Genomic DNA, 20,921 nt, shown 5'->3' with positions numbered 1-20,921 from the left:
CTCAATGGTTCATTGATACAACTAGCCGTGGGTTCACATCTCAATGCGATTCGGACTAAACATGTTCTTATACGAGCATACCCCTATTGCTCCATTCTTACTTATCAACTCCTTGATAGTAAGAACGTCAGAACTCAAGTCTGATAGTACCCAACCAATCACGTTAAACGCCTAGCAGCATCGCTTACGTGATTCCCTAGGTATCACATGATAGTGCCTGCAAGAACCATTCAATTATGGTTAGCGTACAGTACGGTCCCTTCAACTCATATATCCCGACCGATTCGACAACTATTGGTCTATCGAGATTTGTCAATGAATCGATACTATGTGTCATGTCGTGGTTGCATCGATGGTGTAATCTATGAAACCCCTTTCATAATTACCACCATACTCTGATCAGAGATTTCAACCCACACATACATGATAAACACATAGGATATCCATACCCGTAGGTAAGCGGTGAATCCCCGACTACAATGCATCGACTCCTATATGTTTCGCCGTAACACCCAACCTTGCCACCTAATGACCCCATAAGAGTCGGTAAACAAGTCAAAGTGAAACGCTAGCACATAGAGTCTCAATGTTGTCCCGGGTCATAAGGACTAATTCTGTACAACCATAAACCAGGACTTTTCCACTCGATAAGTGAGAACCACTTGGAAAGTCCTTTTATGGAGGGTTGTTCAGTGCACTCTACCAGGAGCACCTATCTGCATGCTCGGACATCACAATGTCCCCTACCAATGAAACATGGTACTCACATCGCAGATACTAGTCTCTAACTCGAGCGGCCTTTATCCTTCTTAGTGGCGGCTGAATCGACTAGGAACGGTTTAGAATATACAGTATTCCAAATATGAGTTTCATGATACTCATCATATGAGCATCTCATATTCTTTCTACTATTTGTATATTCAAGGACTTTATCTATGCAACTAGCATGGGTATAAAGATAAAGATGCGCCAAATTAATAAATTCAAATATTATTAAAATAAAGATCGTTTATACAAAGAGTTTCATCGTGAACAGTCGGCCAACACTTGGCTCGACGTGCACCTACTCTAACAATCTCCCACTTCCACTAGAGCCAACTACCCATGTACTTTAGACCCATTGATTCGCGATGCTTCTCGAACGATGGTCCTGGTAAAGGCTTAGTTAGTGGATCAGCAACATTATCTGCGGAGCCGACTTTGTCAATCACGACATCTCCTCTTTCCACGATCTCTCTGAGGATGTGATACTTTCTCAATACGTGTTTGGACTTCTGATGAGACCTTGGCTCCTTCGCCTGAGCTATGGCTCCCGTGTTGTCGCACATCACCGGGATAGGAGCAACTCCATTTGGAATGACGCCCAACTCTTGGACGAAATTCCTAATCCAAACAGCCTCCTTTGCTGCAGCCGATGCAGCAATGTATTCTGCCTCAGTGGTGGAATCCGCAGTACTGTCTTGCTTGGAACTCTTCCAAGAGACAGCACCACCATTGAGCATGAATATGAATCCGGAGGTTGACTTCGAGTCATCAACATCTCTTTGGAAGCTAGAGTCGGTATAGCCTTCCAATTTTAGTTCTCCACCCCCATAGACCAAAAACAACTTATTGGTCCTTCTCAAATACTTGAGGATGTCTTTCACAGCTTTCCAGTGTGGAAGACCAGGGTTGGATTGATATCTACTCACTACACTTAGTGCAAATGCCACGTCAGGACGTGTAGATATCATCCCATACATGATACTACCAATAGCCGAAGCATACGGAATTCGTGTCATCGCCGCTATCTCTGCATCAGTCTTGGGAGACATAGACTTGGATAGGGACACGCCATGACACATTGGTAGATGTCCTCTCTTGGACTCATCCATCGAGAACCGCTTCACGATGGTATCAATGTATGTGGACTGGGTGAGACCAAGCAATCTTCATGATCTATCTCGATAGATCTGTATTCCCAATACAAAAGATGCTTCACCCAAGTCCTGCATTGAGAACTTACTTGCTAACCATATCTTTGTTGATTGCAACATTCCTACATCATTCCCAATGAGTAGAATGTCATCAACATAAAGAACAAGGAATGTCACAGCACTCCCACTGACCTTCTTATACACACAGGGTTCCTCAGGATTCTTAGTAAAACCAAACTCTTTGATTGTACTATCGAATCTGAGGTTCCAGCTCCTCGATGCCTGCTTAAGACCATAAATAGATCTTTGAAGTTTGCATACCATATGCTCACTTCCGATGGATGTAAACCCTTCAGGTTGAGACATATAAATTTCTTCCTTAATATCCCCATTAAGGAAGGCTGTCTTCACATCCATCTGCCATATCTCATAGTCAAACCATGCAGCTATGGCTAGCAATATCCTAATGGACTTGAACATCGCAACTGGAGAAAAGGTTTCCTCATAGTCAACACCTTGTCTTTGAGTATACCCTTTTGCTACCAATCGCGCTTTGAAGGTCAATACCTTCCCATCCGCCCCAAGTTTCCTCTTGTAAATCCATTTACACCCTATGGGAACAGTTCCCTCAGGTGGATCCACAAGATTCCACACTTGGTTCGAATGCATGGAATTCATCTCAGATTCCATTGCTTCAAGCCACTTGGATGAATCAGCATCCGATAACGCTTCCTTGAAGGTCCTTGGATCACATCCAAGATTAGGCTCATCATGGCCCTCTTCAAGAAGTAGACCATACCTCATAGGTGGTCTCGAGATCCTCTCGGATCTCCTAGGAGCTTGTATCTCCTCACTTAGCTCATTGGGTGTGGGTTCTACAACTGTGGGTGCCTCTCGAACCTCTTCGAGTTCTATCATCTCGCCTTTTCTATCTAATAGAAATTCCTTTTCCAAAAAGGTTGCGTTCCTAGAAACAAACACCTTTGTTTCTTGGGGATGATAGAAATAATATCCAATGGAATTTCTTGGATATCCCACAAAGTAGCATAAAATGGATCGACTATCCAATTTATCTCCCACTGTCTGCTTCACATAAGCAGGACACCCCCATATTCTTAGATAAGAATACTTGGGAGGCTTACCCATCCATATCTCATATGGAGTCTTGTCAACTGCCTTTGTATGGACATTGTTCAACAACAGTGCCGCTGTTTCAAGCGCATATCCCCAAAAGGATGGCGGCAACTCCGTGAACCCCATCATAGACCGAACCATGTCCATCAAAGTCCGGTTACGACGCTCCGAAACACCATTCAATTGTGGTGTAGCGGGCGGAGTCCACTGCGAGAGAATCCCATTCTCTCTAAGATACTCTTGGAACTCGGCACTCAAGTACTCACCACCTCGATCCGATCGAAGTGTCTTGATGCTTCGTCCCAATTGTTTCTCTACTTCACTTCTGAATTCTTTGAACCTTTCAAAGGCTTCAGACTTGTATTTCATCAAATACACATACCCATACCTCGAATGGTCATCGGTAAAGGTGATGAAGTAGGCATGTCCATGCTTAGTGGTGATGCTAAGCGGACCGCACACATCGGTATGGATCAAATCCAATAACCCTTTGGCTCGCTCCGCATGGCCCTTAAAGGGAATTTTGGTCATCTTTCCTTTCAGACAGGATTCACAAGTCGTGAGAGCGTTTATATCAGACATATCAAACATGCCAACTCCCACTAGCTTGTTCATCCTTCTTGAGGAAATATGACCTAATCGAGCATGCCATAATTGTGCCGAATTAAGAGTATCTTGTTTGCGCTTATTTGTTGTTGTTATCGTTTGGACATTGTTAAGTGGAATATCTTTTAATTTTAAGGTGTAGAGATTGTTTTCAAGTTCACCGGTACCAACTAAACATTCATTCTTGTAAATATTGCAAACACCTTTGCTAAATAAACAAGAAAATCCATTAATATCTAGCATAGAAATGGAAATAATGTTTTTAACCAAGTCTGGTACATACAAAACATCTCTTAAAACCAAATTAAAATCATTGTTCAAACATAAATAAACATCTCCTACGGCTTTGGCAGCAACCCTTGCTCCATTGCCCATCCTCAGGAAGGTCTCACCCTCTCGGAGCCTCCTACTTCTTCCCATCACCTGCAAATCATTACAGAGATGTGAGCCACAGCCGGTATCCAATACCCAAGAAGTAGAGTTAATAGAGATATTCACTTCAATGTAGAACATACCTTTAGCAGAACCCTTCTGCGCAAGATATTCCCTGCAGTTACGCCTCCAATGTCCAGGCTTCTTGCAGTGGTGACAGATGTCAACAGTCTTTTCAGCCTTCACTGGCGCGGCTGCCACAACGGGACTCGAAGTCTGCCTCTTCAAGGGCTCGCTCTTCTTGGTACGCTGGAAAGAACGCTTCTTTCCCTTCCCAGGTGGACCGGTCTTCGTGCCAGATGAAGAGCCCACATAAAGAACCGGCTTCTCCTTCTTGATCGTGGACTCAAAGGTCACAAGCATGTTCACCAACTCTTCAAGGCTGGGCTCAAGCTTGTTCATATTGAAGTTCACGACAAAAGGATCGAAAGAGCTGGGCAATGACAACAGCAACACATCCGTGGTCAACTCCGATGGCAAGATCAAATCCATGCCTACGAGTTTATCCACGAGCCCAATCAACTTTAGGCCATGCTCATGGACCGAAGTCCCATCTCGCATGCGTAAAGTGATGAGCTCCTTTACTGTGGCATGCCTCAAAGGCCGAGTCTGCTCTCCGAAGAGCTCCTTGAGGTGCATATGAATGTCAGCAGCATTCTTTGCATCCTCGAATCGCCTTTGCAGCTCATCGTTCATCGAAGCCTGCATATAACACTTCGCCTTCAAGTCATGGTCGCACCAATCCTTGTAGGTCTGCAGTTCCTCGGGACTGCAGTTAGTCGGAGCCTCATCAGGGGGCGACTCAGTCAGTGTATATGCGATTCTCTCCGAGTTTAGGACGATCTTTAAATTTCTTAGCCAAGTGATATAGTTTGGTCCGGTTAGTATGTGTTTTTCGAGAATGACCGAAAACGGGTTGCGAATTGATGACATGTCAAAGATTGTACTGAAAAGTAAAACAGATAAATGTTAATGACTATTTTAAAATATTTAATAAGATATAAAGTTTGGACTTTTACTTTATAAATAATCGCTCCCACTGTTTTGACATTTTCACTACCCTCTAGTGAAAACGGGAAACACTTTCCTCAGTAGGTACGTAAGGTCCAATTAGCGAATTGTGATCCCGAATAATATCGGCCATCACAACTCCTAAAAGGTAGTTTCCAATTGCATCGCCATGCAACCCTCTACGTATACTTTTGTCTCACGTTTGATTAGGACCCAATAATATGACGTCGTTCATCTTTACGTGTCAAGCCTAACCCATCGATATTGAACCTTTATGGACGGTCGCCATGAGTTCCCTCAATAATATGAGCCGAAATCATGGGAGTTCCATGTAGTTCACATCACCATGTCAATGGACGTCACAGCTTTCCGGCACCCAGGGCCCCCTCAATAATATGAGCCGAGCCCCGAGTACGGGTAGCATTCATCATGCATCCATTGTCGATGGAAGACAAGGAAATTATAAACAAATTTATAATTCCCCTTTTCGGACTTGATATTAATTTCGAATCTTATTCAAAATGAGGGTTTTTAATTTTGAAAGGTCTCATCATTAATTTTATTTTAAAAGCTCGCCATGTTTGATCGTATGTTTGCCGGATTCATGCAACTTTGTTATTATAATAATAATAACGCACATACTCATTATTTATAACATATCATGCATATATTATAAATAGAAAACAGTACAAGGATGATCAATCGCCCCAAACTAATGGCCCGTGTGAGCCAAACACGGGCCTAGGTCCAATCCTAGGGTAAATGCAGGGATGCAATGCAACTAAATTATTACATTAGCATCCTATATTACATGTCTTCGATCTTCATAATCACCAAGGCCACCATCTTCCAATCTTGATCTTCCCCTATTCTAATATTTACAATTAAATATCCATGGCACATAGGGATACATCTCATGGGGGGTGGGAACGGGCCATAAACCAAGCCCACTTTATAAATTGATAATTATTACAATCATTCAACACAAATATCCTAGCATACACCTAGCAAATTGGGCTTGGGCTTTTGATCATCCTTCATGCATAATATCACATATCATACACCATCAATTAATTATCACTATAATTAATTGATCCAATATTATATATCTTGATCTAATCACTAACCGCCACAATTATAAATTAAATTAACAAAGTATACAAACACCTTTGTCTACTTTCAAATTAATTTATTTATAATCGAATTTCTTGTAAATCACAATTTACTATAAATAATTAAAGTCCAACTTCAATTATTTATTTTATGAGAAAATATGTGCAACAATTGTAAATTTAAACTTAAGGGCCCAAAAACCATTTTTCACCAAAAATATTTTGGCCCATTTAAATTTTACAAAATTATGTTGACCATCTAATGGCCCAACAACTCAAGGCCCATGACACTAAGATTGTCCAAAACACTTTTGGAAACCCTAGCCGTCATCGCCGTCGCCGGAGCTCCGTCGCCGGATTCCGGCAACAAAAAAATTTTTTTTTTTTATTTAAAATACTGCATTTTCGGGCAGCCCCCTCGGGCTGCCCCTCGGCTGCCCGAAATTTTCGGGCAGCTCGGGCAGCCCTCGGGCAGCAACATGCTGCCCGAAATTTTTTTTCTTTTTTGTTTTTGAAATGAAAATTTTCGGCCCTTGCAAATCTTGCACCCAAAAAATTCTCAAGCGGTTAGAAATCGATCTCAATACAATATTACGTAAATATAGCACAAAAACCGTAACCTAAGCTCGGATACCACTTGAAAGCGGACCGGTTACGGGGGCCGGAAACGCAACGGAAGCGAAAAATTAAAATTTTATGCACAAATTTTGGCCCCCATGAGTTTTGGTGCAATATTTACAAAAACAAACTTAAAACATGCATAGGGTGTTAGAAAGTTTGTTACCTATCAACTCCTTAGAGTTGATGAAATGGCTCCAACTTTGTTTAAAAACAAAGCTCTTGTTTTGGTAGAGAAATCTACAAGCTCCTTCTTTTCCTCTTCAAGAATAAAGCCCACCACTTAGCTATGCAAATCCCCTCAAGTTTTGCACTAGAAAAACTCAAGGATTTTCAAAGAGAATGATTTTTTTGCTCTCCAAAATGAAGAACAAAAACTTGAAAAATGAGAGAGAAAATCACCCCCCAAAAATCGGCCAAGTGAGATGTGAGTAAGTGTGGGAGACTAGCCTAGATTGTTGTGTAAAGTTGTCTCCAAAAAGTTACATGCTTTTGGAATTTTTTAATAAAAAATAATCAACAACCTTTCATCTCCCAAGCATGCAAACCCTAGCATGTCTCACATATATTATATGGTTTTTAACACATTAAAAACCATAGACTAAATTTTATTATCTCAAACACATTTGAGATTAATTAAATATTACTTGATTTTACTCAAGTCCCACTAGTTAAATAATTATTTAAATTGAGCTCTACAAGACTCAATATTATTTAATTAATTCAACACTTGAATTATTTTTTAATTATTTGGACTCTACTAGGTCCACTAGTGTTTAATTAATTCAACACTTGAATTAATTTAATTTAGTCCCCAATAATGTTTATGAAAATCACAATTTTCAACTACATTATTTACTTGGCCAAATTTTAATCTTAGGAACACTTCCATAAATTAAAATTTATATTTCTCTCATAGAAGTCATACTTCTAATTTTCTTTACGCTTATAAACACATTTATAAGCCGTTCAACACATTGAACTATTTTACTTCTCTTCGGGATTTACTAAGCAAGTACTTGTGTGGCCCTCAATGGTTCATTGATACAACTAGCCGTGGGTTCACATCTCAATGCGATTCGGACTAAACATGTCCTTATACGAGCATACCCCTATTGCTCCATTCTTACTTATCAACTCCTTGATAGTAAGAACGTCAGAACTCAAGTCTGATAGTACCCAACCAATCACGTTAAACGCCTAGCAGCATCGCTTACGTGATTCCCTAGGTATCACATGATAGTGCCTGCAAGATCCATTCAATTATGGTTAGCGTACAGTACGGTCCCTTCAACTCATATATCCCGACCGATTCGACAACTATTGGTCTATCGAGAGTTGTCAATGAATCGATACTATGTGTCATGTCGTGGTTGCATCGATGGTGTAATCTATGAAACCCCTTTCATAATTACCACCATACTCTGATCAGAGATTTCAACCCACACATACATGATAAACACATAGGATATCCATACCCGTAGGTAAGCGGTGAATCCCCGACTACAATGCATCGACTCCTATATGTTTCGCCGTAACACCCAACCTTGCCACCTAATGACCCCATAAGAGTCGGTAAACAAGTCAAAGTGAAACGCTAGCACATAGAGTCTCAATGTTGTCCCGGGTCATAAGGACTAATTCTGTACAACCATAAACCAGGACTTTTCCACTCGATAAGTGAGAACCACTTGGAAAGTCCTTTTATGGAGGGTTGTTCAGTGCACTCTACCAGGAGCACCTATCTGCATGCTCGGACATCACAATGTCCCCTACCAATGAAACATGGTACTCACATCGCAGATACTAGTCTCTAACTCGAGCGGCCTTTATCCTTCTTAGTGGCGGCTGAATCGACTAGGAACGGTTTAGAATATACAGTATTCCAAATATGAGTTTCATGATACTCATCATATGAGCATCTCATATTCTTTCTACTATTTGTATATTCAAGGACTTTATCTATGCAACTAGCATGGGTATAAAGATAAAGATGCGCCAAATTAATAAATTCAAATATTATTAAAATAAAGATCGTTTATACAAAGAGTTTCATCGTGAACAGTCGGCCAACACTTGGCTCGACGTGCACCTACTCTAACAATTTGGCTTGTCTGTCCTGAGCTGCCTTCATTTTCTTCTGAATTAGCTTCACTTTCTCAGTCATATCTCTGATCATATCCGGTCCAGTCTCAGGAACTTCAGAGATATCATCCCAATATAATGGGGATCTGCACTTCTTTCCGTACAACGCTTCAAATGGTGCCATCTCAATACTCGTCTGATAGCTATTGTTGTACGAAAATTCACAAAGTGGCAATGCATCTTGCCAATTAGTGCTAAAATCCAGCACTACAGCTCTCAACATATCTTCTAATGTCTGGATCGTACGTTCTGACTGTCCATCAGTTTGTGGATGATATGCGGTACTCAAATGTAATTTCGTACCAAGAGCTTGCTGCAAACTCTGCCAGAAGTGCGAAGTGAATCGAGGATCACGGTCTGAAACAATCGACTTCGGCACTCCATGCAATCTAATCACTTCTCGGACATAGATATCGGCCATCTGATCATATCTATACGTCATCTTGTATGGGATAAAACATGCAGATTTGGTCAGTCGATCAATCACGACCCAAATCGCATCACAACCTCGGGAGGATCTCGGTAACTGTGTCACAAAATCCATGGAAATGTGATCCCATTTCCATTCAGGAATGGACAAACTCTGTAACAATCCTCCTGGTTTCTTTCTTTCTGCCTTCACCTGTTGGCAATTCAGACACTTTGATACAAATGTAGCAATGTCCGCTTTCATTTGTTTCCACCAATACTGTGTCTTTAAATCATTGTACATTTTCCTACCACCAGGATGAATGCTAAACCGACTGTTGTGCGCTTCTGTCAGTATTCGCTGTCTCAATTCCGAAACATTTGGCACAACAATACGATTATTCACATACAAAGTCCCATTTTGGACCTGATATTCTGACCGATGTCCAGCTTTGACCAAAGCGATCGACTTCTGCACATTCTGATCAACTCTTTGAGCCGCTTTAATTTTCAAAATCAGCTCTGGTTCCGCTTGAATAGTATATAATCTCATTGGTCTCTGATATGTCTCAAATACTAATCCAGACAAACAGCAGTCTTCAATCAAATTTGATACACCTATAGTCGATAAGGATAGTGCACATACCTTTCGACTCAGCGCATCTGCTGCTGCGTTGGATTTCCCTGGATAGTATTTAATCTCACAATCAAAGTCTTTCAATAAATCCAGCCATCTTCGCTGTCTCATATTCAGCTCTGATTGCGAAAACAGATATTTCAAACTTTTGTGATCAGAATATATCTCAAATTTTTCACCATACAGGTAATGTCGCCATATCTTTAAAGCAAAGACAATGGCTGCCAATTCAAGATCATGAATTGGATAACGAGTTTCATGGGGTTTCAGCTGTCTTGAGGCATAAGCAATCACATGCCCTTGCTGCATCAAAACACAACCCAATCCTCGGTGAGATGCATCACAATAAACGACAAATCCCCCAGTGCCTGAAGGAATCGTCAACACAGGCGCACTGGTCAGTCTCTTTTTCAACTCAAGAAAACTGGATTCACAGTCTTCTGTCCACACAAATGGAGCATTCTTCTGGGTTAACTGCGTAATTGGTTTGGCAATACTCGAAAAATCTTTAATGAATCGGCGATAATATCCTGCCAAACCCATAAAACTGCGAATTTCTGGCACAGACGTAGGTCTTGGCCAACTAATCACGGCTTCAACCTTACTGGGATCAACTGATATACCATCTCCAGATATAATATGACCCAGAAATATCACCTGTTTCAACCAGAACTCGCATTTTGACAATTTAGCATACAGCTTCTCAGCCCTCAAGATTCTCAACACAGTCCTCAGATGATTAGCATGTTCAATCATATTCTTTGAATAAATCAATATATCATCAATGAATATGATAACAAAATCATCCAAGTATTTCTGAAAGACGCGGTTCATCAATCCCATAAATACCGCCGGTGCATTCGTCAAACCAAATGGCATGACAATAAATTCATAGTGTCCATACCTGGTTCTGAATGCTGTCTTTGAGATATCAGAATCCCTGACTCTCAATTGATGGTATCCAGATCTCAAATCGATCTTGGAATACACAGATGAACCCTGCAACTGATCAAACAGATCATCAATACGAGGCAAGGGGTATTTATTCTTTACCGTTGCCTTGTTCAGTTGCCTATAGTCGATACAAAGTCTCATCGACCCATCCTTCTTTCTCACGAACAGTACTGGAGCACCCCAAGGAGATACACTCGGTCTGATATATCCCTTGGCCAGTAAATCCTCCAACTGTTCTTTCAATTCTTTCAACTCGATTGGTGCCATCCTGTAAGGAGCTCTCGAAATCGGAACTGTTCCTGGCATCAGTTCAATGCTGAAGTCTATTTCTCGAATCGGAGGCAATCCAGGAATCTCGTCTGGAAAGACATCAGCAAACTCACACACCACTGGCAAATCCGCCAATGCTGGGCTCGTTTTCAGTAAGTCAACTGAATATACCAAGAATCCATCCGCTCCCTTCTGCAATAATCGAGTCATATTCATTGCAGATATCAAAGGAATTCTAGCACGAGAACCCTTACCATAAAATTTCCACTCTTCAGCCATCTCAGGTCTGAATCGAACTATCTTGTGGAAACAATCGACTGTAGCTCGGTACTTGGTCAACATGTCGATGCCGACAATACAATCAAAATCAGATAAACCAAGCACAATACAGTCTAAATCAATTGTATGCCCGTCGTACTGCAGTATACACGATTTCACAGATTTTACCGATATCAAACCTGTTCCTAACGGAGACGTGACAGATACTACAGTAGCTAAGGACTCAACAGGCAATGAATGCATTAAAGCAAATCGCTCAGACATAAAAGTATGTGATGCACCAGTATCAATCAATACGTAAGTAGGATAACCAGAAATAAAACAGTTACCTGCAACCACATCATCGGGTGCATCCTGAGCTTGCTCCTCAGTCAAAGCAAACAATCGGGCCTGCTGTCTAGGAGGCTGGCTCGCGGTCTGGCCCCCTCCTGGCCTCTGCTGTGACAGAGTAGACGGTACTGGCTGAAAAGTATGAACGGCAGATGGTCGCCTACCGGTCTGAGCCGCTGATCCAGACGACTCAGCAGCCTGTGATCCCTGGGCACTCCTCTGCGGACACACTCGAGCAAAGTGTCCCTGCTGTCCACAAATACGACAGCTGCCAATCACTCCTCGGCACTGATCTGTGGAATGCCTCCCTCCACAAGTACCACAGTACGGTCCTGTATAGCTCTGGCCCTGACCAGTCTGTCTAGAGCCACTCGAACTGGACGAGCTAGTTCCAGCTTTCTTGAATTTCTTCCCTTTAGCTTTCAGGAAGTCTTTCTTCTCGCTACTGCTGCTGCCACCTTCAAATCTAGGAGGTGGTTGCTGTCCCGGTGCTGGAAGCACAAACGAAGCTTCTTTCTGCCTCATCAAGCCTGCCTCGGCTCCCTTGGCTCTGTTCAGGGCATCGGTGAAGTTGTTGGGCCTTCCAGTATTTACCAGCGTAAAAATCTCAGGATTTAGGCCATTTATGAACTGATCTGCTACGGCCTCATCATGTTCAGCTACGTGGGGAGCAAATCGGAGCAATGTTGAAAACTTAGCCACATAATCCTCAATGTTCAACTGGCCTTGTTTTAGGTTTGCAAACTCGGCTCCCTTGTCCTTCCTATAAGAAACTGGAAAGAACCGTAGATAAAATTCAGATTTGAACACATTCCAGGTAATGGCCGTACCTCTCTGTTCCAATGCCCTTTTTGTCGTGATCCACCAGTGTTTAGCAACGTCATGCAACTGGTGTATTATCAGTTTCGCCCTCTTTTCCTCAGTATACTCCAAAGAGTCAAACAGTGATTCAATGTCGTCCAACCAACTTTCACATTCCACGGAGTTCTCCGTACCTTTCAAAGTCGGTGGATGAAATGACTGAAACCGTTTCAGCAATTTCTCCATTGCTGTAGGTGTCACATCCATGGGAGGATTCGAGGTACTCCCATGTTCTGGCATTCTTCTCGGAGGCATATCTGAATTCAAAAGGGTTAGCAATCCCAACAATAATCCTGTTTCAAGCCTCCCTGGATCATCTTACAGCTGATCCATTCCAATAATACACGATACCATATCAATAGCAAATAAGTCAGGTAACATGTATTAAAGCAATAAACATGCTAGCAATCAAAAGCAAGGAAAGAAAATCTCATTCTACCCCGCTCACTAGCTCCTATCTCAATCTCAAGGATCTATAGCTCTGATACCACCTGTTGTGGGGACCCGGACGCTAAACAAGTTCTTAATCATAATTGGGACTAATTAATCAATTAAAACCAGGGTCTAAAAATTTTTTTTTAAAAATGCGGAACGTAGTGAAATCAAACTAATATACATATCAGTATATATAACATACAAGTCCTGTATCACCAACATTTATTCAAACTAGGGTTTGACAACTACTATCAAGTGTTCAACCCTATCTCTAGTCCAAGTCCGGTGCCACCACTCTAATCACGATCTCTCTTCATCTCCTGGACCCTGATCCTGTCCCACCTGTTGTCAAGTACACATACAGACAAGACAACAGCCGGATAAACCGGTGAGAATATACTCCCAGTATAAATCAATGAAACATGCAATCATATAAACAAATATAAAGCATGTAATCAGGTAACATGAATATGTATCATAATCCGAAACATAAACAATACTCGTAGCTACATCATTTAAGACTAGACTCAATCCTAGTCTAGGGATCCCGGTTTCCAGATGTGGTATTCCTATATCGAATTCCGTAAAGGATGGAACCATAATTTCTATTACTCGATATAACCAGTGCCCCGGTATTCCTATATCGAATTCCGTAATAGAAGAATTCCAACCCCTTTACTCGATATAACCAAATATGGTGTTCCTATATCGAATTCCGTAATGGATTCCATTACTCGATATAACCATACATCCAGTGTCCTGACCTATCCGTCATGGACTGTAGTTCTATCGCTAATATCCTATCTTGAGACATCGTGCAATGTGCCGTGGCGATACCACCACTATCCGGCACTTCTGTCACAAGATAACTAGCCTAATACCTGTCATCTAATTCCAAGAGGACAAGTACATTAATCAATGTAATGCAAATATCCATGCAATAAAATAAAGTATGTGATTTAGGGAAACCCAAGTCTAAACCGACTTAAGTCCATCTCCCAATACCACATTGACTTATACCTTTCGTTGCAGTCTCGGTTTCCTGCTCAGTCGAAGTCCTGAATTCACAGTCTGTCTGGTAATGACAATATCAATAATCTTATGTCAATATACCACTCCAATTGATAACAATCTGATCAATCTGGATTTAATTCAAAATCACAGTATAACGGTACAATTTCAGTATCTCCGTCAATACAACATCACCAGATAATAGTTACAATCCATAACCCATATCCAGTACAAGCCATAATTCAATCATAATTCAAATCTGTCCGGTATCAACTCAATAAAATCAAAAAATCATAATAATTCCAGAATCAGTCCGTTTTCTGATCTGACTTTGATTCTACGATGTCTAACATGTCCAAGACATCATATATGAATTATATCAAATTCCTACAACATCATATTTTCAAATGATACCAGAACTCAGTAAAACTTACTTCCAGTAGTAGCTGTCGACGAGAGGATCTCAGTACCGTGTTCAGATTCAAATTCAGACGGATAAATCTCACACAATATCAATTTATATCCACGAAATGAAAGCTCTTTCCCTGGAACCTTTCTCGGCCGTTTCCTTTTTCATAATGGGGACATTTGTTGTTTAATATATATATATTAGCATGCATGAATGTGACAAGTGTCACATTCAAGTCTTAATTGCACTTTAGTCCCTCAACTTTACACTATTTGCAAATCGGCCCCCGCTCAATCTTTTAATTCAATTTCAATCCTAATTAATTACAAAAACCGTGGAGTCTAATTCATTATTCCAAAATTCGTAAATTAACAAATCACGGGTTAAAGTGATATAATCTCGGGCTTTACAGTTATCCTCCACCTAACCGGGAAATGAACTAGAATCTGCAAAACAAAATGAATATATCAAGCAACTTTGTGGATCATATAAAGGCATAATCTCATCATTAAGAATTTCATTATCTATAAAAGACTTAAGTCTTTGCCCATTAACTTTAAACACGTCATTATTTTTAGGATTTTCAATATCAACAGCACCATGAGGATAAATAAATTTAACTATAAATGGTCCTGACCATCCAGATTTTAGTTTTCCTAGAAATATATGCAAACGAGAATTATAAAGTAAAACTTTTTGTCCAATTTCAAATGAATTTCTCATAACATTTTTATCATGAAATGCTTTAGTTTTATCTTTATAAATCCTTGAATTTTCATATGTATTATTTTTTAATTCTTCAAGTTAATTTAATTGTAATTTTCTTAATTTAGATGCATCATCTAAATTAATATTAAATTCTTTAGTTGCCCAATAAGCTTTATGTTCATGTTCAACCGATAAATGACAATGCTTGCCAAAAACTAACCTATATGATGACATCCCTAATGATGTTTTAAATGCAGTTCTATATGCCCATAATGCATCAGTTAATCTTAAAGACCAATCTTTTCGATTTGGATTAATCGTTTTTTTCTAAAATTTGTTTTATTTCTCTATTTGCAAGTTCAACTTGACCATTATTTTGAGGATGATATGGGGTAGAAACTTCATGTGTAATGCCATATTTTCTTAACAAAGAAGAAAATGATTTATTTATAAAATGACTCCCCCCATCACCAAATCGGCCAAAAATATTTTCTTTTAAAAAATTTATAACAACTTTATGATCATTAGTTCTACATGCAATTGCTTCAATCCATTTTGAAACATAATAAAAAACGAGTAAAATGTACGTAAATCCAAAAGATAATTTAAATGGACCCATAAAATCTATCCCCCAACTATCAAATATTTCAATAATTATGATTGGATTTAAAAGCATCATGTTTCGTTTTGAAATTGATCCCATCTTCTGACAGTTTTCACAAGATTTTCAAAATAAATGTGTATCTTTGAATAAAGACGGCTAATAAAATCCACATTGTAAGATTTGTGTAGTTGTTTTATTGGATAGAAAATGACCCCGAAATGCTTGAGAATGACAAACTTTGATAACATTACTTACTTTATTGTCGGGCATGCATCATCGAAAAATTTGGTCAGGACAATACTTAAACAAGTAAGGATCATCCCAATAAATTTTTTTTTATTTCTATCAAGAATTTATTCTTATCATGTGAATTCCAATGAGAAGGCATTTTATTTTTCAAAAGAAAATTTACAATGTTAGCAAACCATAGCATAATAGTAGCATAAAACAACTGATCATTTGGAAAATTTTCATTTATTGGTTTTTCATTATGAGATGATTCAATCATTATTCTAGATAAATGATCGGCTACGACATTTTCTTTTCCTTTTTTATCTTTAATTATAATATCAAATTCTTGTAACAATAAGATCCATCGTATTAATCTTGGCTTAGCATCTTGTTTATTTTATAGATATTTTACGGCAGAATGATCAGTATAAACAATAGTAGTAAAACCAATTAAATAAGATCGAAACTTATCTAATACAAATACTACTAAAAGTAATTCTTTTTCAGTAGTTGAATAATTTATTAGACACTATTTAAGGTTCTACTAGCATAATAGATTGCATAAGGTTTTCCTTCTTTTCTTTGTCCTAACACAGCTCCTATAGCCTAATCACTTGCATCACACATTAATTCAAATGGTAAAGACCAATTTGGAGGTTGTAAAATAGGTGATGTAATTAAAATATTAATTATTTTTTAAAAGCATTTTCACATTTCTGAGTTCATTTAAATTGTGTATCTTTTGTTAAAAGATTTGAAATTGGTTTAGATATTATGCTAAAATTTTTTATAAACCTTTTATAAAATCTTGCATGACTCAAAGAATTATCGAACTTCTTTGACCGTTTTTTATGATGTTAAATTAGCAATAACATGAACTTTGACTTTATCAGTTTCAAATCATTTTTCCGATATCGTATGTCCTAAAAAAATCCCAGATTTAACCATATAATGACATTTTTTCCAATTTAAAATAAGATTTTTTTGTTCACATCTTTTTAATACTTCTTCTAGGTTTTTAAGACACTCATTCAAAATAGTTATATCATCCATAAAAACTTCTACAAATTCTTCAATCATATAACTGAAAATACTTAACATGCATCTTTGAAAAATAGCCGGAGCTTTACATAAACCAAATGACATTCTTTTAAATGCAAAAGTTCCAAAAAGATAAGTGAAAGTAGTTTTTTCTTGATCTTCTAATGAAATGGCAGTGGAAAATGATCTTTTCTAGTTGCATCATTTAATTTTCTATAATCAATACACATACGCCAACTAGATGGAATCTTATCTTGTGATAACTCTCCCTTTTCATTTTTTATAACAGTGATGCCTGACTTTTTAGGTACTACTTGTGTTGGACTTACCCATTTACTATCTGAAATTGGATAGATAATTCCAGCATCTAATAGTTTTAATACTTCATTCTTAACAACTTCCTTCATATGTGGATTTAACCTTCTTTGTGGTTGTTGATATCTTTTAGCATTGTCTTACAAGTGAATTCTATATGTGCAAATTAAAGGATTTATAACTTTTATATCTTTCAAAGTCCATCCAATTGCATTTTTATATTTTTAAGTAATTTAATTAAATATTCTTCTTGATTTGCTAGAAGAGTGGAAGAAATTACATATTTCAACTTTAATAGTAAAACTTTGAATTCAAGTTTTGTATTATCATCTTCTTTAAAATTATTTGCAGACACTTTTCATTGAAAAAACTTCAGATTGTTGATTTTCTTCTTGTATATTTTCTTCCACAATTATTTCTATTTCATTATCATATTACTTTTCATTTATACTTGGTTTTTTACATAAATTGAATACATTAAATTTTAGCGTCATATTTCAAAAAGACAATTTCATTATTCTATTTCGACAATTAATTAAAGCATTTGAAGTTGCCAGAAATGGTCGTCCCAATATTACTGAAATTTCATTATGTAGTTCTATTGGTTGTGTATCCAAAACAATAAAATCTACAGGATATATGAATTTATCAACTTTAACCAACACATCTTCTACAATACCTCGTGGTATTTCGATTGACCTATCCGCCATTAAGAGAGTAACAGAAGTGGGTTTGAATTCTCCTAAATTATGTTTTTCATAAAGAGAATAAAGAAATAAATTCACACTTGCTCCCAAATCTAACAAATAATTTTTAATTTTATTTTCTCCGATAATACATGAAATTGTCGGACAACCGGGATCTTTATATTTTAAACTAGAATTATTTTGAAAAATAGAACTTATTTGTTCAGCAAAGGCTGTTTTCTTCTTCACATGCAATTTTCTCTTTACAGTACATAAATCTTTTAAAAATTTTGCATATGAAAGTACTTGTTTAATAGCATCTAATAATAAAATATTTATCTTTACTTGTTTAAAAACTTCATAGATATCATAATCACTTTTTTCTTTTTATGATTTGTTAATGCATGAGGAAATGGTGGATGCTTATTTGACTTTATGTTAGGATCGGGAAAGAGTTTAGAGGGGGGTTAATGAACTCTTTCAAACTTTCTCGTGTAAAATGTTGGTTTCGACCGTTTTTAGGCGGTGGAGACAATTCTTCTCAAACGGTTGGAAATGTGAACCACTATTTAGTGCGGAAGACGGTTCACAATTTCCAATAGAAACTTGAACACGTTAACAGGCTTATTCTACAATTAGAATCAAAGAGAATGCCTGCGATAAGTAAAGTGACACAATGGTTTTTATGGATGTTCGGAGAATGAATACTCCTACGTCACCCCTTCTTGCTTCTTAGGAAGGTTTCCACTAAAAGACCTTCTACAAACTTTTTGCAACAGCCCACTCCAATCAAGACTTATCACACTGTCTGTTTTGGAATTTTTAGTGATCACTTTACACTTCTGGATTTTAAGAACACTTAGTTCACCAGAAACTGAGACTAAATCAAATAACCAAAAGGTTATTGATGTGAACAATCGGTTTGTTTTGAGTAGCACGAAATTGATCCTGAGAAGATTGAATGTAATGATGTTTTTAGTGTGCTGAGAGAGAGATGAAGTATATAAGCTTGTGATAGCACTCTGATATCTTTGTGTATACTAGCAACGAGAATTTTTAGCTTGTAGATTAAGAGGTAGTGGAGCTAGCACACTCCTCCGTTAATATATATGCGATCTTCTTAACGGTCGGAAAGGATGCATCAACGTTAACCTGATCCACTAAACAGATGTGTTGCTGTCGAATTTATGAGCATTAAATGATTTTTCGTAAAAGCATTTAATGTTCCTTTTGCTCAGCGAAGTTCTGAAGCGCTTTACTTGAGTAGTTCCTTTTATGGTAACTGTTTTATTTGATCAAAACTTGAAGTCTATACTTGGTCTTCTTTTCTGGGATAAAGATATAAATGCAGATCATTCTTGGAGCTGATGAATGTATACGTTGACTTCAATGTGATGTAATACTTTGAATGTATTAAGCCGGTCAGAGAATGTCTTTGAGCAATAAATGGTTCTCTTTAATGATCCGGTTCTGAGAATCATTAAAGTCCAATCTGAATCTGCTAATGGTCTGAAGTAAGCAGTTGAGACTTCTTTGAGCTTTAGTCGGTTAGGAAGATATACCAGCTGATGAGCCGAGTGGTTGAACTGTGTTAGATATGAATTTTATTGTGGCGATGGTAACTAAAACCAGTAGACCAGCAGATCAGAACAACTAGACAAATTATTAGTAGCTGCCGGATTAGTAAAACTAAACCAGTAGAAAGAAGGGTAACTATACAAACCAGTAGAGAACACTTTGTAACGTTGCTATCTTAATTGTTACCGTTAAAGTGTTCCTAGTACCAGCATTAATTGCAGCATTAAATACTATACGGAGTCATTTAATGCTTATTACCAAATTAAGTATAAAACAAGACTGAATGTTTTATAGCTTTTCTGCAGGAACCTATTTCGGTAATAAAGCTGATTGTATCAGTTATCTGAAGACTCCTCTGTTTATGATCGTTGAACTCAGTCGATTATATATACTTGGATCAAATCCTTGTTCGACACGACACTTCGCATAATATCATTTTTCAAGGAACGAAGCTACTCTCTTATCAGAAAAATATCATTCATCCTTGAGCGTTGTCAAGTTCAACAAAAAGAAAAGTAGCACACGCTTCAAAGCTTATATCTGATCTTGTTAAAGATCATCCTGTGCTACTAATTCTTACACTCTTCAAAATCTTTACTGCACCAATATTTTATCAGAAGAGTCTGTAATCTGAAAAGAGTCTTTTCAGAACTTTGTGATCCATATTTTTGTAAGTTGAGAAACTAAGAGTTTCAGTAGGCTGAGGTGTAAGTCCTTCTGAAGTGGGTGTGTACAAGTGTTGTACTATAATATCCAAAGTCTTTTAGTTATACCTTCTGGAAACAGAAGAAGGGGAGACGTAGAAGAGTTCATCTTCGAACTTCCATAAACAACTGCTGTCTACTGCCTTATTGTTTTTCAACCACTTCATCAGATTATTTCCGCACATTCTACTGTAATCAGGTGAAAGTATTCTCACAAGATCAACTACTATCCTTAACAGGATTCTAGTACTTCATACACACGAAAAAAGAGTAGAGTTTATTCACCCCCCCTCTAAACTCAACTTCGATCCTCAACAATTGGTATCAGAGCGGGTTATTCTTGTTTGTGAAAAACTACAACAAATGGCACACTTCAGCAAGATTCCTATGTTCTCTAAGGAAGATTTTGACGACTGGAAGATAAGAATGCAAGCTCATCTTGCAGCACAAGATGATGACATGTGGTACGTCATCACAGATGGTCCA

At 38.2% G+C, this 20,921-nt stretch overlaps 1 protein-coding gene across 1 annotated transcript; it reads right to left on the bottom strand.

Annotated features, from left to right (window-relative positions):
- Nucleotides 1–3,903: 3,903 nt before the first annotated feature.
- On the bottom strand, nucleotides 3,904–4,545 carry LOC140808730 (uncharacterized). The gene is made up of 2 exons (XM_073165933.1): nucleotides 4,172–4,545; nucleotides 3,904–4,079 (listed from the first exon to the last, which is right to left on the bottom strand). Exons 1-2 carry the CDS (start codon nucleotides 4,488–4,490, stop codon nucleotides 4,063–4,065), a joined length of 336 nt encoding a protein of 111 aa, XP_073022034.1. The 5' UTR covers nucleotides 4,491–4,545; the 3' UTR covers nucleotides 3,904–4,062.
- Nucleotides 4,546–20,921: the final 16,376 nt, after the last annotated feature.

The sequence above is a fragment of the Primulina eburnea genome, chromosome 13 (genome assembly GCF_022965805.1).
Source record: "Primulina eburnea isolate SZY01 chromosome 13, ASM2296580v1, whole genome shotgun sequence".
Lineage (NCBI taxonomy): Eukaryota > Viridiplantae > Streptophyta > Magnoliopsida > Lamiales > Gesneriaceae > Primulina > Primulina eburnea.
The sequence above is the reverse complement of the archived record's forward strand: the minus strand, read 5'-3'. Positions and strand labels throughout refer to the sequence as shown.